Below are 19641 nucleotides of genomic sequence, written 5' to 3'. Positions count from 1 at the left end.
ACCACTCACTCGTGCTCTCTCTCGTGCTCCTTGTAACAAGTGCCTCCAGCGCTAGTCCTCTAGTCCTCTCCCAACGAGTCCTCGTGCATCAGTCCTCCCCCAACGAGTCCTTTGCAAAGGCTTTGTGCAAAGACTTTTATAGACATGCCCTGCGAACCTTCTAGCACTTACCAGATGCGCCTTACCACGCCCTGTCATGCCATGCCGTTAGAGCCCTGGTTGGCTGGTGGCCCATACCGTCATCGCCTCTGACGCGCTGCCTTGACGCCGCCCCACCCTGACCCCGCGCTCCTCCCTCTTCGGCCTACCTCGTGTTACTCGACTAGTGAGCGAGCAAACGACAGCAAACGCTGCTGGCAGCCAAAGCGTAATAAATGCTGTGGGTAGCCAAAGCGTAACAAACTGAGGGATCAGCCAAATGGGGCGCGGGATCAATTATGCCCATGGAGGTGGAACTTGGAGGGTGGACGTAAAAATGAAGGGACCTAAACTCATGTCTTTACACAACTCAGATATTACTAGTGGAAATGGCCTATACTTACACATACTATGACATAACTAATACTCTAAGGTGGCCTACGTGTTGCTCGTGGACTAACTATGGGGGGCAACCCTTTAACCTTTAATGATCAATATGTGCCAATCTCAAAACCGTAGCAATATACAGACTTGGCATTTAATATGGAATATATATATTTTTCTTGAATTGAGTTTACTTTCTTAACTCGATATATCAATCTGGTGAGTTTCTTTTACACTTTGGTTATTTATTTGTTAAAAGAACCATGCCACTGATTGTCTGTCGCAGCAAGAAGTCAACAACAGGATTATATCACAGGTGGCGTGGCAAAATGTATGGGCAGGTGCATTTGACGATTGGCTTCACAGTCGGGTATACAAGGGTTGTTGCGTTCTCTATTAGTGGAAAACTACTGCTGCACGTCTCAAAAAGTTATTTCCGCTTCCTCTGGAGATGGTCCGTCAACTCGACAATGCTGTTTGTCATGGAGTGGTGGCTTTACGAAATTACGGCATGAAACAGCGTGCTATTGCTCGGCAGTATGGCATCACTCAAGGTCAGGTGTCAAAGATCCTGAAACGAAATGTTCAGAGGGGTGTCCCTACTCCAATACCGAGGCCAGGACGTCCCCGCAGAACCACAAGGAGGGATGATCGCCAGCTGCACCGGTTAGTCCGCAATGGCCGTACCAAGTCAGCTCTTCGGCTTAGGGCTGAGTGGCAGCAAATGACAAATGTGCCTGTATCCAGAAGGCGAGTCAAACAACGACTGGTTCAAGCAAGCTATTGTGCCAGGCGTCCCCTGAGAAAGCCACGCCTGACCAGACAACACCGCCAGCGCCGATTGCAGTGGGCCAGAGAGCACCGTCAATGGCAACCAGGACACTGGAATCACGTGATCTTCAGTGACGAGTCTAGATTTCTGGTCTATCGTCAGGATGGCCGCGTCCGAGTGCACAGACAAGTGCATGAAGCCCACAACAAGTGTGGTGTGCCTGTCAAGGCACACCACAACAAGGTGTGCCCTCATTCGCACACCCAACCATGTGCCTCAACCGGGTTCGGTTGCGAGAGGACGCTGGCGTTGCATATTCGCCGCTTCTCCGACTGGATGGATGTACAGGGTCTGCTTCTACTTTTCTGACCTGACATCTCACACCTGTCCTGCCTTTTCACACCCGCACGTGCCGCGTGTTCTCCGGCTGGATAACGGAATCTGCTTTTGATGGTACGGAATACGGAATCGAAAGGCCCGCTCCCGTTGTTTGTGGCCGTGGCCTTGTTTGCCGGTGGCCTTGTGGTCTTGGTGGCCTTGTGGCCTTGTTTGCCGCTGTGGTCTTGATTAGCGGCTGCAGTCGTTTGCCGCTGCGTTTGCCGCTGCGTTTGCCGCTGCGTTTGCCGCTTTGCCTCCTCGACCTTGGCCTCGTACTCGTCCCTTCGCTCCTGCCTGGCATGGCTCTGAAGTACTCCGCCGCAAGGCTTCTTCTGCTCAATACCCGCTCCACCCCATCATGCATCTCTGCCATCAAATCAAATGGACTCCTCCGACGACCCAGGTACATTCACCGTGGCTCCGGTCGCAAGTTTGTTTATTTGCAATCAGGTCACTCCATCCCCGTCCTCTGGTCGGCTCAGCGCACTCTCACTCTTCGTCCCAGCGCACCTGGTCACAGCAACCCACACGATCGCACCTCTTGCCTACGAACCCTGGCTAAATCACCTGAATTCATCCCTGCTGTTCAAAACAACATCAAGCTCACCCTGTTCAACACCCGGTCCCTCAACAATAAATGCCTCATCCTGAACGAATACATCCTGGATAACAAACTGGACTTTCTCTGTCTCACCGAAACCTGGCAACAACCTCTGGACTACTACACACTCAACCTCACCACACCCAATGGATATTCCTACGTCAATAAACCACGCTCGGAGGGCCGAGGTGGTGGAATTGCCGTTATCCACCGTCAAGACATCAAGACCAACCTCATCTCCATCTCATCTGCTCCATCATTTGAACACCTGGCTTTAAAACTCTCTGGTCACACGCAGTCAGTCATGGCTGTCGTCTACCGCCCTCCCAAACCACACCCATCATTCCTGTCTGACTTCTCCTACTTTCTGACCCAGCTATGTTCCCTCTCCCCCTCAATCCTCCTCCTTGGTGATTTCAATATCCACATGGACTCCACTGACTCCACAATAACCACTGACTTCACTGATTTACTCACCTGCTTTAACCTCACTCAACATGTCGACTTTCCTACCCATATCCGTGGTCACATTTTGGACCTTGTCTGCTCCACTGGATTAAATTTGCACCATCTCTATGGCTCCGACCTCACCCTCTCTGACCACTTAGCCATCACTCTGACCATCAACATCCCCGCCCCAACACCAAGGCATTATCGCACAATCAACTTCCGTAAGCTAAACGCTCTTTCACCTACCTCATTCTCATCCACCCTCTCTGAAAAAATGTCCACTTCTCCCTTCATTGACCTCCACACCCCTTCCGACCTCACTGACTACTACAACCACACTCTCTCCTCCTGCCTTGACCAGCTTGCGCCTGTAAAAACCAAAACAGTTTCTTTCACCCATTCTGCTCCCTGGTTTACCCCTGAACTCCACCTGATGAAAACTCGTGCTCGCCAACTTGAAAGACTCCGCAATAAAACGGGTCTCACAGTTCACTCCCAAGCCTACAAGGACCACATACAACACTACAAAGATGCCCTCTCCCGCGCCCGCTCTGCCTACTACTCTCAAATTATCCACTCTGGCTCCGGAAACCCAAAAGCACTCTTCTCGACAATAAACAAACTCCTCCGCCCCCTGAACACCACCACCCAGTCATTCACAGTAGACAACTGCATCTCCTTCCTCTCTTTCTTCCAACGCAAAATTGACAACATCTACAACAGCTTGACCACCGCCGCACCCGCTCCCCCTCCAACCACCTGCCCCCCCTTGTCCTGCCATCCCCTGTCTCGGTTCTCCCCAATCTCTCCTACTGACCTCTCTGAACTCCTCATAGGAATGAAAACTGCCACCTGCACTCTTGACCCCATCCCCTCCAGCTTTGTCAAAGCCTCCCTCCCTGCTCTCTCTCCACTTATCATTGCAACAATAAACTCCTCCCTGTCTACAGGCATCGTCCCACCTTCCCTCAAAATTGCTGCTGTTACCCCCATTCTAAAAAAACCTGGTCTAAACCCTGACACCCTAAACAACTTCAGACCCATCTCCAACCTACCCTTTCTGTCAAAAGTTTTGGAACGCGCTGTAGCCACTCAACTCAAACATCATCTCTCTGCCAATAACTTGTATGAAACATTCCAATCCGGATTCCGCTCCAACCACAGTACTGAAACTGCTCTCCTCAAAATCACCAACGACCTTCTCCTCTCCTCTGACGCTGGCAACCTCAACATTCTCGTCCTCCTCGACCTCAGCGCTGCCTTTGACACCATCGATCACACTATCCTCCTCACCCGACTTGAATCCACCTTTAACGTCACCGGCACTGCCCTCTCTTGGATTAAATCATACCTCTCTGACAGATGCCAGTTCATCTCCATCAATAACTGCAAATCCCCCACTGCTCCCCTCCCCCAAGGTGTCCCCCAAGGTTCAGTTCTTGGCCCCCTCCTCTTCATCCTTTACCTGTCCCCGCTCGGTCACTTAATCCGCCGTCATGGTCTCCAATTCCACTGCTTCGCCGATGACATCCAGCTTTTCATCTCCACCAAGTCCGTCTCCACCGACACCCACTCTATCCTGACAAACTGCATCACTGAAATAAAATCCTGGCTTCAAATCAACTTCCTCAAGCTTAACTGTGATAAATCTGAAATAATCATCATTGGCCCAAAAACGCTCACAAAATCCACCCATAACTTTGCCCTCAACATCGACGGTATCCCAGTATCCACCTCCCCTCACATCCGGAATCTTGGCGTCATCTTTGACCAAACCCTTTCCTTCGACAAATACACTAAACAGATCACAAAGTCAGCCTTCTTTCACCTGAAAAACATTGCCCGTCTCCGCTCATCCCTCTCCTCCACGGCTGCAGAAACCCTCATCCACGCCTTCATCACCTCCCGTCTGGACTACTGCAATAGCCTCCTCTATGGTTCACCCTCAAAAATCACCAATAAACTCCAATACATTCAGAACTCCGCTGCCCGTCTACTCACTCATTCCCGGACCCGTGACCACATCACCCCCGTCCTTTACAAGCTTCACTGGCTCCCCATCCCCCAGAGAATCCAGTACAAAATCCTCCTCTTGACATACAAAGCCCTCCATAACCTGGCCCCATCCTACCTGGCTGACCTCCTCTCCAGACACACTCCCACCCGCAACCTCCGCTCTGCTGGTACCAACCTCCTGACCCCCTCCATCCGGACCAAATTCAGATCCTGGGGGGACAGGGCCTTCTCCATCGCTGCTCCCACCCTCTGGAACTCACTACCTCACACCATCAGAGACTCCTCCTCACTCACCACATTCAAAACATCACTAAAGACCCACCTGTTCAACGCTGCATTCAACATTCAACCCACAGCATTTAACCCCTGACTATCTCTTCTCCTTCTCCCTCCTTTTGCTTTAAATATTTCCCTATTGATTCTTGTCTTGTCTTTTTGATTCTTGTCTTATATATATGCCGTATATCGCTGCTGTTTGTTTTCTTGATTCTTGTCTTTTTGCAATTGTTGTTTTCATGTATTGTTATGCATTATGTTTTCCACTCTGTCAAAGCGCCTTTGGGCTTCTGGAAAAGCGCTATACAAAATAAATGAATTATTATTATTATTATTATTAACAAAGATTGTATAGTGCCAAGAGTCCAAGCTGGAGGTGGTGCGGTGACCGTTTGGGCTGCTTTTCATGCAGGGGGCAAAACTGACCTGGTTGTTCTGAATGGAAACCTGAACCAGTTCAAGTACAGGGCCATTCTGGAAGAAACATTGCTTCCATTTGCTCGGGCAGCCTTTCGAGGAAACTTTGTCTTCTAAGATGACAATGCACGGCCTCATCGAGCTCGCATGATCCAACACTTTCTTGTTGACCGTGGTGTAGAGCATATGGAGTGGCCTGCCATGTCCCCGGATATGAATCCGATAGAGAACTTGTGGGCAGAATTAACGCGTCAAATCGACAACTTGGCCCAGCAGCCGACCTCTGTGCGTGAATTGCAGCAGGCTATTGTCACTGCATGGCAAGCGATTCCTGTCCAAACCTTGGCAAATCTCGTGAACAGCATGCCTCGACGTGTACGTGCTCTCCTGAATGCTCGTGGGGGTTGCTCGACGTACTGAGCTGTAATTTTACTGTCCGTAATCCCAGTCGTAATTTAACTTTTGTTTTGTTAAAAATAAATTTGGCTAATGTGCAAAATAAAGAGATACTTCTGGAAAACGTACAGAAGTTTAACACAGTCATGTCCATGAATTGAGTTTGATATCAGTTTACATCACTTTCAAGGATCAGTTTATTTGTTTCAAAATGTCAAATGTGGTTTTTGTTTCTTTTAAAGGTCACATTAACAAAATCTGGAATAATTTCAACATAATTCCAATGAACTTTTGGTTCTAAGACATCTTGAAAAGTAAGTTCACCCCCACAAAAAAAATATTCCATATTAAATGCCAAGTCTGTATATATATATAGATATATATATATATATTGTTGCGGATATGAGATTGGCCTCCATCCATATCCGCTTGTAAATATTCCCCTATTTCCCCAATACTTCCCAACTATCCCCAATCCCCCATTCCCTAGTCCCATTTTCTGTAAACAACACTCTGTAGACCCGACGTCCCCCTTTTTCCCCCATTAAATGTCGCATCCAGGTCCACCGCATCTCACGTAGACAACTATAGGACATCTTGCTAGTTATTCTTAGTCTATGTCAGTTAAGGACTCGTTTCCATTAATTCTGACTCTTCGTTGCACCAGAATGTGATTGTATGGCACCGTTAGAAAGTTTAGGACCTCCCAATACCTCCCCGCAGCTCTTCCTCATGGTACAACAACAACAACAACAACAACAGCGGCGGCGGTGCGGGGAGTGTGCCTCCTCACTCCGGCTTGGTTAGCCGCCATTGAACATGTGCTCCGACGGGGTTACCACGCAGGGGCTCGCTGTCAGCTCCTCGTCAAGGGCGGAGCCCGGTAACCCCCCGCACCCAATAGAAGCGGCGGACCGATTCCATCTGGGGCGGAGCCAAGGAGCCGAGGGCGTGTCACTCCCTGCTGAGCATGCGCAGGAAGAGGGAGGTGACGTCAGATGCGCCCCCAGCTTGGAGAGAGAAGACGCCACCTCCGAGCGCTGAAATACCTCCCCGCATCTCTGGACCGGACCGTGTTGATTCTGCCCCTGAGCCAAGGTGCACCTTGAGCTATCGACTGCCTGTCCTTCCTTGCCATCAATCCCTGTGTAAGTCAGTCTTGTCCCGTTTGTCTATGGTCTGTCGGGGATAAGATAAGACTGTGTCTAAGTGCCCATCTTTTCTGTGCTTTACCTCTTACCTTGTAATCTACCCCTTTTCTGCATCGCCAATTATATCCTCCTCCGGAGGTCTTGAGAACTGTACCCCTTGTGTCGTTTCATTTAACCCAGCCGTTGTGTCCTTTCCATCATTGATTTAGCGTAGCGCGATTCGGCCAACGTTCGAGTGGAATCGGGCGGGATAGGGTTCTAATCGGGGAGTAACTCTTCGGACGCGGTAATACCAAACCGCTCGGTAAACTAACATCTAAAACCGCGTCTGTAACAATTGGTGTCGGGAAGTGGGATTGGACCCGAAGCGCGCTTCACGCGCTCGAAATTATTAACGGCGAAATTTGATTTTGTTTTACAAAAAAAAAAAAAACCCGAATTTTGAAAGTCGCGCTATGGTGGATCAAGACGGCTGGGTTCCGGTAGAGGAGAGTGAGGCAGGGTCGATCCAGGACCAAATTGAGGGACATGAGGGACATGAGGAGAGCGAAGCAGTGAGGGCGGCAGGTTCGCAAAATGGCGCCTCGCACATAGCTACGGCGGCCGCACCCGCTGCACAAGTGGGAGGGATGGCCCAAATGCAGGCCCTCATGGAGCAATTTATGGCGCAAATGCAGGCGTCCCTCAAACTGCAGAGTGAGCAAATGGGGGTCATGGGAAACCAAATGGGGGTAATGGGGAACCGGATGGATGCTCAGGGTGAGCGATTGGAGGGCCAAATGGGGGTAATGAGGGACGAAGCGAGGGGTACCGGTGAGGGATTAGACAAGAAATTAGAGGGGTTAGACAATGGGATAGAAGGGGTGAAACATGGGTTAATGGGAGTGGAAAATAGAATGGCTGCCCAGGAGAATCAGATAGAGGGAGTGAAAAATGGGTTAGAGGGGTTAGAAAACAGTATGGAAGGCAAATTGAGGGACATGAGGGACCAAGCGGAAAGGGAAGTTAAAAAAATGGGGCAGCAGATAGAGGGGGTCAGAATGGGGGTAGAAACTAAATTGGATGCTCACAGGGAGGAAATGGAGCAGATGAGGGTGGCATCTGGGCAGGAGATGCAAGTGATGGGAGAAGAGATCAGAAGAGGTGTGAGTGAGGAGGTCGGAGGAGTGCGCGAGGAGGTGAGGCACTGTAAGGAGCGCATGGAGAAGGAGGTGAGAAAGGGGACTGTAAAATTGCAAGGGGGTATAGAGGAGTTGACGCTGGGAGTAGAACAACTGACAGTGGGACAAAAGGAGTTGGGGGACAGGTAAAGAAGAACACAGCGGTAATAGAGGGTTTAAAATCGACACAGAAGGAGATGAAAAAGGACGTGGGGGTAATTAAAAAAGAGTGTCAGACGGTACATGAGGACCTGACGAGGAAAATGAACAAGGTAGTAGAGGTGATGGAGGTTAAAGAGCGGGAGGTGCGGGAGCACATAGAAAAAAATTAAGTGGAGTTAGAGGAAGAACTTAAAGGGACGCACGAGGAGATGAAGGAGGTGAAGCAGAAATTAGAAGAAGTGGAAGAAGGGGTGAGCGAAATTAAGAAGCGACGGAGAGAGGATAAGAAAGAGATAAAGGAGGAAGTAAAAGAATTGGTCCAAAGTCTGTGTTCGGATCGTGATGATGTGCTCATTAACCGGATGAGGGATTCGCAGGTGATGGAGGAGAAGCGAAGAGAAAGAGGACCCGGTGTAAGTGGTGACCAATATGGTCGTGCGTATGATGCGCCAGGTGATTTAATAAGCTTGGGGGTCGAGATAGACCCGGATGTTCGTGAGAGGCCAAGAGTGAGGTGTATGGCTGGTCCGGAGGGTATGGAACGAGGGTGCGATCGAGAGGGTCCGGCGATGGCAGAGGTGCGAGGTGTGGGTGAGCAAGGTTGTGGTGGTATGGAATGGGTAGCGGGTTGCGGAAGTGTGACCCATGCATCGACACCAACAGGGGTAGTTTTTAGAGGGACAGGGGAGGCACGGGAGCCCCTTGGGGGTAATGTACTGTGGGGGCCCGGCCGGTTCGGCCCCGCGCTGACCCCGCAAGGGGCGACGCACGGGGTCCGGCAGGCGGGCGACGACTCACATACGAGGTGGTCCCACAAGGTCCCACTCGCGCCGTATGACGGTGGGTAAGGGTGGCATCCCTGCCACCCTTCCCATGGGGGGGCAAATGCGCTATAGATTATGGGGTGTATGGCAGTGAAAACTAGCCCGGGTGGGTTAGGTTATATTGATAGGGATCTAGCGAAGATGACATTAGGTAACGTTAAGGTTAGTTAGTGACAAGGATACCTGTAGTGGGGACGCAGGTAGATTAGAGTGGATGATAATGACGAGGGAGCGCAATAGTTTAGAGGGAAGACTGGGAAGCGCAAGTTTCAGAGGGGAGTAGTTAGATGAGATGATGCTGTGTGAGAACTGGACAGGTGTGTGGAGCAGTGTATGAGTAGTGAGTGTTGTGGATCAGCGCAAATGCGCTTGGGGGAGAGAAGGGTGCAGGCGGCACCAAGTATGAGAGCACAGGTGTGCAAGTACGGGTGTGTGGAATACATGGAGCAGCGAATGAGTGGGTGGAGAGAGTTGGAGTAAGTGGTACGGAGTGGTGTGCATGGTGCGAAGGTGTGGATGGGGGAAGAGTGGACCCCTTTCACGAGTACCCGGGGCGGGTAATGTAAGTGTTAGGTAGAGGGTATAGGTAAATTGTGGTTGGATATTGGCATTTGTGGTGCGGTTGCAGAATGGTATTGTGAATGGGTGCATTAGTGTTGTGGAAATGGCTGGGCGTGTAGCCTGTTAGTGTGTGTAGTTGGTTTGGGCACTCCACCACTGTGAGGATGTCGGCCAGGTGAGGCCGCAGGTGGGCTCTGGGAGCCGTTAGTGTCAGTGGGTGCCTGAGGATCCCGGGTGTGGATCGGGCAGCCCGTGCCAGAGAGGGCACTGAGGGGGTGAGAGTGCGAGAGGGCCTTCCCCAGTTAGTTAGGTTAGGGTGAGGAGCAGGTAAGCTCGGGTGGCAACTACAGTGGTGGAGGTGTGCAGGTGGGTAGACCTGCTGGGAGAGCTACACGTCACAGCCCAGAAATTGTGCGAGAGCACCGAGTGTTGAATCGGGGGAGTGAGACCCCAAATTGAGAAGCACCACAGTTTGGTCAATGGGAATTGGTTTTTAGAACCCATAGTGTAAGTTGGCCAATGGATTGGCAGGGAAAGACCCCGGGTAGTGTAAAGTGTGTTAAAATCATTTAGAGGATAGTTAGGATTGATGAACCTGTCGCACCATACGCAGCCACTTACCTGAGGTAATGATGATGACTCCACACCTGTGTTTCTTTGTTTTGTGTTGCAGGAAATGAGAATTGCTGTGTGGATTTGTGAGACGCATCACGACGTGGATGAGACATTGGGGTGATTCCATCTCTCCCTCCTTAGGAGGGACTGATGATGAATTGGTGATGGCAAATTTTGATGTTGAGTTGGAGATGGCAAATTTTGATGAGAGTTGGAAATGGCAAATTTGATTGGTTAAGAGGGAGAGAAGACGAATTTGGTATATGGGAGGAACGGGGAAGACAGTAGGGACGTTTGTTGATGTGTAAAGTAGATGTTTATGGGTAGTGTTGTGTTTTGTGGATACAGTAAGGGGTAAGGGAGGGGCAATGTAGGTTACCTGGTGGGGGGGGGGGGTGTACGGTAGGAACGTACCTGTCTCACCTGGTTCCCATGTGCCCCTAGTGTGCATTACCTAATATTGCGTGCACTTTTGCGCCCTTACCACCTTACTCACTTGTCTTCTTTTTTGTCTCCCACCTCCGAGGATCTGGCTTTGGGGCAGAGAGAGAGGAGAGAGAGGTGCTGGCTCCGCAGTTGTGGGCCTGTACTTTCGCTGCTTGCTGCCTGGATCGATACACCATATGGATCGCAATTTTTGTGGCCGCCCACCATGGACTGCAGTTCTCTTGCGGGCAAGCACCACCCGTTGATGGACCTATGGGTCAACGTGGCACCTATGCCATACAGGTGAACCACTTTTAGTTGGCCCCCTGACGGCCACAATTCAGAAATGGACGCAGTTGGCGCCTTTCTTTATCTTTAAAGAAGCCAGAAGGCCAAGTACACCACATGAAGGCAAGACCAGTGGCAGAACATCGGCCGGCTGCGACACCACCGGTGACTATGAACACTTTATTGGTGCACCGGATGGTGCTGACTGTATGTATGGGGTGGTGCTTTTGGTGCTTGGATGGGGTGCTCTGCACATTATTAAAGGCCGTAGGGCCACAGGGCACTCATGGGTTGGTGTATCGATGCTGGCATGCGTGCTCTCTCTATGCATAACATCTGCATGTGTTCCTCCAAAAACAGGTCCTGGATCGTAGTGTAAATATCAGTGTAGTCTTGTATAAATGATGCTCCCTACCAGCTGTATGTTTAGTTTGAGGATTCTTTCCACGATTCGGTTATCCTGTGGGTGTGTTTCTGTGAGGAGAAGGGTGCAACGTCGCAGGGGGACATATTTACTCATTTGTGAACATCTGTAAAACTGTCGCACTCAGGGTTGAGTTAATAGTAGAGGGAACTACATCTGAGTGCCACACTAAAGTAAGTAAAAATTTATCGGGTCGGGACGCCCTGAGGTAGAGAAGGGTGCAATGTTGCGGATATGAGATTGGCCTCCATCCATATCCGCTTGTAAATATTCCCCTATTTCCCCAATACTTCCCAACTATCCCCAATCCCCCATTCCCTAGTCCCATTTTCTGTAAACAACACTCTGTAGACCTGACCTCCCCCTTTTTCCCCCATTAAATGTCTCATCCAGGTCCACCGCATCTCACGTAGACAACTATAGGACATCTTGCTAGTTATTCTTAGTCTATGTCAGTTAAGGACTCGTTTCCATTAATTCTGACTCTTCGTTGCACCAGAATGTGATTGTATGGCACCGTTAGAAAGTTTAGGACCTCCCAATACCTCCCCGCAGCTCTTCCTCATGGTACAACAACAACAACAACAACAGCGGCGGCGGCGCGGGGAGTGTGCGTCCTCACTCCGGCTTGGTTAGCCGCCATTGAACATGTGCTCCGACGGGGTTACCATGCAGGGGCTCGCTGTCAGCTCCTCATCAAGGGCGGAGCCCGGTAACCCCCCGCACCCAATAGAAGCGGCGGACCGATTCCATCTGGGGCGGAGCCAAGGAGCCGAGGGCGTGTCACTCCCCGCTGAGCATGCGCAGGAAGAGGGAGGTGACGTCAGATGCGCCCCCAGCTTGGAGAGAGAAGACGCCACCTCCGAGCACTGAAATACCTCCCCGCATCTCTGGACCGGACCGTGTTGATTCTGCCCCTGAGCCAAGGTGCACCTTGAGCTATCGACTGCCTGTCCTTCCTTGCCATCAATCCCTGTGTAAGTCAGTCTTGTCCCATTTGTCTGTGGTCTGTCGGGGATAAGATAAGACTGTGTCTAAGTGCCCATCTTTTCTGTGCTTTACATCTTACCTTGTAATCTACCCCTTTTCTGCATCGCCAATTATATCCTCCTCCGGAGGTCTTGAGAACTGTACCCCTTGTGTCGTTTCATTTAACCCAGCCGTTGTGTCCTTTCCATCATTGATTTAGCGTAGCGCGATTCGGCCAACGTTCGAGTGGAATCGGGCGGGATAGGGTTCTAATCGGGGAGTAACTGTTCGGACGCGGTAATACCAAACCGCTCGGTAAACTAACATCTAAAACCGCGTCTGTAACAATATATATATATATATATATATATATATACATATATATATATATTGTTACGGAACCCAACATCGGCCTATGGTTCCCCTTCGAGGGGGGATTAAGCCCCTCGTCTGTTATGGACCGACGTGGTCCCGGGGGTATGACGCCACGCCCGGTCGGCGCTGGATAGGGTTTTAGGCCCACAAGTCCTATGACCTAAATACCAGCGCTTCCCGGTACACGAAGGAACACCCCCCGCTCACGGCCGCAGCGTAATGGATGTTGCACCGAGCGAAGCGAACTGCGGCGTGAGCCGTTTACCAAGACTAGACCCAATCCTGAAACGTTGGCCAAATCGTGCCACAGATATTCAATGAGGGAAAAGACAAAGACGACACGGATGTGAAGAAGAGGAAGACGATGGCAAAACGGTTTGAAATACGATTATTGTTTATTACTATTTACAGGACCAAAAGAAACCAGGGAAGAAGGAAAGATAATAAAATAAAGACAGAAGGAATCAAGGAGACACAGTGAAAATTCTACCTTAACTAAACAGGCTTAACCTATACCCCAGGACAAGACACACAGAACAAACTCACGTACACAAGAAGGATGGAATGGCAGGGATGGTTTGGGACGGCAGAGGAGGGTCCAGGCAGATGGTAGGCGTCGAGGTCCGGCTCCAAGCGCGCGCTCCGATCCACGCTTTGGGGTCGAGGCGAAAACCCGGCAAACACAGCCTCGCGTCTCACCGACCGGCAATAGGGCCTAGAGGGAATCGGCCTATTGCCGCAATACAGGCACCCCCTCACGTTTCTCTCTCTCTCAGTCTTGCTCAATGGTTCGCTCTCCGTGCTGCCGTGGGGACGTCGTGTGCTTTTTTAGGACTCATCTCCTGTTGCGCGATCTTCGCACGCATATCTCATCCTCAAGCGCTGGTGTGACACGCCCTCCTCAGTTTCGGTACCGCCCTCCCCCCGTGCTCTGTGACCTTATATGGCAATGCCACGGGCTTGCCTCCTTATTTGGACATGGCGCCGAACGGCGCGCCCCTCGTGGCGAGCTACGGGCTTGTTCCCTTATTTGGGCATGGGGCTGAACAGCCCCGCCCCTCGTGGCGCGCCTGGGCTTGCCTCTTCCCGGCGACCCCGCCCCTCCTGTTCACACAGAGCACGGAGCACATGGCAATGGCGGCGAATGCAGTTGGCAATCGAGGCTTTGTGAATGGGGCTTTGGGAATGAATTGGGATCTATCTATTTGACTTCGGTGCAATGGAGTGTCAATTAATGGAAAACAAATCCTTAGCCTACTACACAGAATAAGGAAATAACTGTCAACAAGGAGGAAATCTATGATTGGCTAACGTGAGTGCTTATGAAATAACTATGGAACGACCTTTGACCTTTATACACAGACTGGAGGCAGGAGGGTCCAGAATAAAACAATCAAAAAAAACACAATCCTCATATCCACAACAATATATTGTTGTGGATATGAGGATTGTGTTTTTTTTATTGTGTTTTTTTATTATTATTACTTTATTCTGGACCCTCCTTACTCCAGTTATGTATAAAGGTCAAAGGGCGTCCCATAATTAGGTCATAAACAATCACGTCAGCCAATCATAGATTTCCCCCTTGTTGATAGTTATATCTTTATTATGTGTATTAGGGTAAGGCCTTGTCTTCCATTAAGATGACACTCCATTGCACCAAGTGAAATAAGATAGATTCCCTTCATTCCCCATTCCCACTCCCAAAACTTCCATTGCCAAGCCTCAATTGCCAGCTACCTCCCCTCCAAGCCTCAATTACCAACTGCACTGGGCAGTTTGCCAGGTTTGCTACAGCTGTGGGTTGCTGATTTCGCCCCAAAACCACCATTGAACATGTGCTCAGCTCAGGGAAGAAGGGCGTGCCCGCCCATCGTCATCAAGGGCAGAGCCAGAGGGCCGTGCCGACCAATCAGTACCGAGGCGAGCTGACCGATGGGCGTGTCCTAAAGGCCGGCGGCTTGATCGCCTGAGGCGCTATAAAAGCGCGCGCGCAAGAAGCAAGGACGTTGTTGAGTTGAGTGGTTGGACCAGACGAGTCAGACGAGTCCTGGAGAAAGCACGCGGCATCCACGCAGCAGCAGCAGCAGCCACAGCAGCAACAGCGGCAGCTTCAACAGCAGCAACAGTGGCGGCTTCAGCAGCAGCCACAGCAGCTTCAGACACAGCAGCGTGGGGCCTTGACGGCAGTTTTGAGCGGGGCCGCGAAGGAACGGCGGCTGCCAAATGCGCCGAAGTATCCGTGGACCTTCCTCTCCCTCCAGCCATCCACCTCCTGCCAGTCCTATCATCATTCCCCGCATGAGTCTGTCCCTGTTTGTTCTGTCCCTGGGTTAATTAAGACTGTAGGTAGGCTAGCGTTGCACTGTGTCTCTAATATCTTCTGTAAATTATTTTCTTATCTTTCCTTCTTCCTTGGTTACTTTTGGTTGTAAATAGTAAATAAATTATATTCGTATTCCCTACTTCTGTCTTCTTCTCCTTCACATCCGTGTCGCTTTTGTATTTTCCATATTGAATATCTGTGGCGCGATCCGGCCAACGTTCGGGAATCGGGTTAGTCGGGGTAACTGTTCGGCCACGGTGCCATCCGCTCGGCAAATCAACATCCTTATCCGCGGTCCGTAACAATATATATATATATATATATGTATATATATATATATATATATGTATGTATGTATGTATGTATGTATATATATATATATATACATACATACATACATACATACATATATATATATATATATATATATATATATATATATATATGTATATATATATGTATATATATATATATATATGTCGGGAGTGACTCCTTGATCGTAATAGAATTCCACCATCAATTTGAGAATGACAAACGTTTATTAAAAACCAAGCACACAGCTGGGAGGGAGCGAAGACATCTACAGCATGAATGGACAGCATGCCAAGTCAACCTTCCTAAGGACACATCGATTCGCAGTTCATTTATATAGAGGCACACTTTATCAGAGAATCTCCGCTAGAGTCTGAGAGGACAAAGAAACTGGGCTAATGGTCCTCCCACCGGCATCCCCAGTGGGCCATGTTCCCCACCGTCATCCGTCCTTTCGTCTTGGAGGAGTGAAGCACGCACCGTTAGGATCCGGATCAGATGTGTTTTCAAGGTGACAAGAAATATAACTCACTGAAGGGGGATTGCATTCCTGGTCCTGATAAGGCCATAAAATGTATGAGGTCGTTCTGATGAGTTCCAGGTGTTGGATGTACCTTTCAGCTCACTTTCTTATTTAAACTTAAATCCAGAGTATATTTACCATAACTCAAGCATCATTTGATTATACGAAATATAGTTAATGTTTTAACAGTCTATCAGCAAAGGTCTATGTCTACAAATTCAAGCATCCCACGTAAGGTTCACATTTCACACACGTATAATCCGCATTCCTGCCCGCGGCTCGAGATGCCGTTTGCGGGCCAAGGGGAGAGTTTTACGACAAGGCTATCTGGCCTGTAAAGAACGCACGTATACAACAAAGCAATCTGTTCTGCACAGATGAAGCGTGTATTTCTCATTTTAAACTATGGCAAAGCGAAAACCTTTTTATTAACTATGAAATAACATTTTCAAACAACATTTATAACAGAGCTCGTACAGTAACAAATCAGCTACCTGACACATATATATATATATATATATATATATATATATATATATATATATATATATATATATATATATATATATATATATATATATTGTTGTGGATATGAGAATGGTTTGTTTTTTTTGTTGTTGTTGTGTAAATTGTTGTAAAATATCGCCCTCCTTGCTCCAGTTATGTATAAAGGTCAAAGTGCGTACCATATTTAGTTCATAAACACCACACATTAGCCAATCATAGATTTCCCCCCTTGTTGACAGTTATATCCTTATTATGTGTATTAGGGTAAGGCCTTGTCTTCCATTAATTAATACTCCATTGCACCGAATTCAAATAGATAGATCCCCTTTCATTCCCATTCCCAAAACTTCTACTGCCAACTGCAATTGCCGCCATTATGGCGTGGTCAGCTCGGGGAAGAAGGGCGTGCCCGCCCATCGTCATCAAGGGTGGAGTCAGAGGGCCTCTGCCCACCAATCAGGGCCGAAGCGAGCTCACCGATGGGCGTGTCCTGAAGGCCGGCGGCTTGATCGCCCGAGGCGTTATATAAGTGCGCGCGGACGCCGTTGTTGTTGGACTAAGAGAGAGAGAGAGAAGGTTCGAGGTCAATTAAAAGAGTTGCACGAGAAGTCAATTATAAGCATTGCGCAAAAGGTACCAAGACAGAGTTGTGCAAAAAGGGTCCAATAAAGAGTTGCGCCAGAGACGGCAGACGCGTCCTGAGGTGAGCCAGAGAAGCAGCTTTGGCTCCACCAGCAGCGTTGACTCCACCAGGCAGCTTCAACCCGTTACCCCGTGGGAACCAGATAGCGGTGGCATCGGTGGCCGTCGAGGTCCAGCCGACGTCCCGTGCGGGATCAAACCCGAACCATCTGCCCCAGCTGAACCTTCCCATTCCTCCTTCCAGCATCCATTCCTGCCATTCCATCCTTCTTGTGTACGTGAGTTTGTTTTGTTTGTCTTGTCCCAGGGTTAATTTAGCTTGTATAGTTAAGCTAGTATTTTCACTGTGTCACCTGCTTTTTCCATTTTCCCCGTATATAACCTTGACTGCTCCTTTTGCTTAGTGTGTGTAAATAATAAATCCTGTTATTCTTCTGTACGTCGTCTTCTTCCTCTTTACATTCGGTCGCTTTAGAGGTTTCCAAATTGAATACCTGTGGCGCGATTTTGGCCAACGTCCAGGAATCGGGTTAGTCGGGGTAACTGTTCGGCCGCGGCGCCATCCGCTCGGCAAAACAACATCTTATCCACGGTCCGTACGTGAGGGACTGACAACGAGGTTGGACGAGGTGACAGAAGTAATGGAGACAACGGACCGGGAGATGAGGACGCACATAGAAACGGTCAAGGTAGCCTTAGAGGACGAACTTGAGGAGACGCACCGGGAAATAAAAGAGGTGAAGCAAAAGTTAGAGAAGGTGGAAGAGGGGGTGAGTGAAATTAAGAAGAGACGGACGGAAACTAAGAGAGAAATACGGGAGGAAGTGATGGAGTATGTGCAAGGTCGGTGCTCAAATCGTGATGGTGTGCTCCTAACCAAATAAAGAGTTTGCAGGTGGCGAAGGAGATGCGGAGACGAGGTGCCAAGGTGAGTGGCGATATACGTGAAAATGTATATGATGTGAGGGGAGCTTCAGTCGGCTTGGGGGTTGGTGTAGACCCGGGTGTTCGTGAGAGGCCGCGGATGAAGTGTGCGACAGGTACAGTGTGCGAAGGAGGAGGTGAGCGAGAATGTCCGACTATGGGGTGTGTGAGGAAAAAGTGCGTGCCGAGGAGTGAGTGTGCTGTCGAGAGTGAGTTGGTCGTAGCGCGTGTGCGAGGGGGCACATGGAAGCGCGGGATGGGGAGTGTTACAGGGGATGTAACGGAAGCATGCACGCCTGTGGTGAGTGTTACGGAGGGTGTAACGGGAGAGTGTGCGCAAGAGGATGCACGAGAGAGGTGTGTAACGGACGGGTGCATGAGGAAAGAGTGCGCTGTCAAGAGTAAGGGTGAATGCGTGACCGAGTGTGGTGGTAAAAGTAGTGAGAGTGACATGGAGCATGAGTTGGTTGTGGCAGGTGAGGAAGGATGGACACCTGGAATGGAAGGATGCACACCTGGAATGGTAGAGCGTGTATGGGAATGCACACTGGAATTGGTAGTGAGGCACGTGGTTGGCTGTGCAAGTGAGAGCACACCTGTGGTTGTCACAGAGGAGGTGACCGAGGATGGGGCGCGAAGAGGTGTGTTGGTGAGGTGTGCGAACGACGAGTGTGTGCAAAGGTGTGCGGTGGTCAGGTGTGTGACCAAGTCTGTAAGCGGATTTGAGTGTACCTGGGTGTGTCAGGTAAGGTGCAATGACAAAGAGCATGGAGACGGCTGGATGTATGAGCAAGGAACGGGCTGCGGGGTGTGAGCATGCAAGTGGAGCATCGACGGTAACCGGGTTAGCGGTTAGAGCGACGTATAGCCAAATCGGGCCTTCGGTGCGAACCGGGCAGCTTTGCGTGCCGCGGTGATCCGCGGCGGTTTCGAAAGAACCGCCGTGCGAGATCCACGCCGGGCCACGCTTTGAACGGCCGCGTCCGTGCTCCACTAAGCGGAGCGGGCGGCCCTGTAGGAAGGGTCGTCACGACAACCCTTTGTGGTTGAGGCGTTCCGGCAGGTCGAAATCGGGCCATTGGACGGCTCCGTGCCGAGATGGTGCGTGGGATCTCGGTCCGGGTAAGCCCCCGTCCCTGCCCCGAATGCCGGACGCATCCAGCCGCCGGCACCAAGCAACCCGCATTCATTGCTCGGCTTTGCGAAGCCGAGCTTTGAAGATGAATTGGCGCACCGAGAGGCACTAGTGAGTAGACTGATGATGAGGATAGTGTTTTGGCCCGAAAATTAGAAAAATAAAATTTGATGATTGGCAAAGGATTGGCAGAGGATTGGTAGTGATTGGCAAATTTTTGATTGGCTGGAATTTAGTGAGCAAAATTGCTAGTGAGAGATACCCGATGTGGTGGGATGGCAACTCTGCCATCTCTCACAACGGGGGCAAAGGAGCACTAGGTTATGGGGTTGGCAGTGAAAACTAGCCCGGGAGGGTTAGGATATAGTGTGTAGGGACCTAGAAGATGACCTTAGGTAACGTTAAGGTTTAGGTAGTGACAATGATACCTGTAGTGGGGACGCAGGTAGATTAGTTGGATGATAATGACGAGGGAGCGCAATAGTTTAA

The 19641-nt window shown here is 49.9% G+C and overlaps 1 protein-coding gene across 2 annotated transcripts in view; it reads left to right on the top strand.

Annotated features, from left to right (window-relative positions):
* Positions 1-19641, top strand: part of CDKAL1 (CDKAL1 threonylcarbamoyladenosine tRNA methylthiotransferase) — a 612415-nt gene that overhangs the window by 16015 nt on the left and 576759 nt on the right. The window contains exon 1 of one of the 2 annotated variants that reach the window (XM_078787091.1): positions 10963-11030. The exons of the other annotated variant lie outside the window; for it this stretch is intronic. Within the exon in view, the coding sequence (XP_078643217.1) occupies positions 10993-11030 (38 nt within the window). The 5' untranslated portion in view covers positions 10963-10992. Of the gene's footprint in view, positions 1-10962; positions 11031-19641 lie in introns of those variants that run through there. 2 annotated transcript variants of the gene reach the window in all.

The sequence above is a fragment of the Myxine glutinosa genome, chromosome 11 (genome assembly GCF_964187855.1).
Source record: "Myxine glutinosa chromosome 11, kmMyxGlut1.1, whole genome shotgun sequence".
Taxonomy (NCBI): Eukaryota; Metazoa; Chordata; class Myxini; order Myxiniformes; family Myxinidae; genus Myxine; species Myxine glutinosa.
Note: the sequence above shows the minus strand (reverse complement) of the source record. Positions and strands in the feature narration are given on the sequence as shown.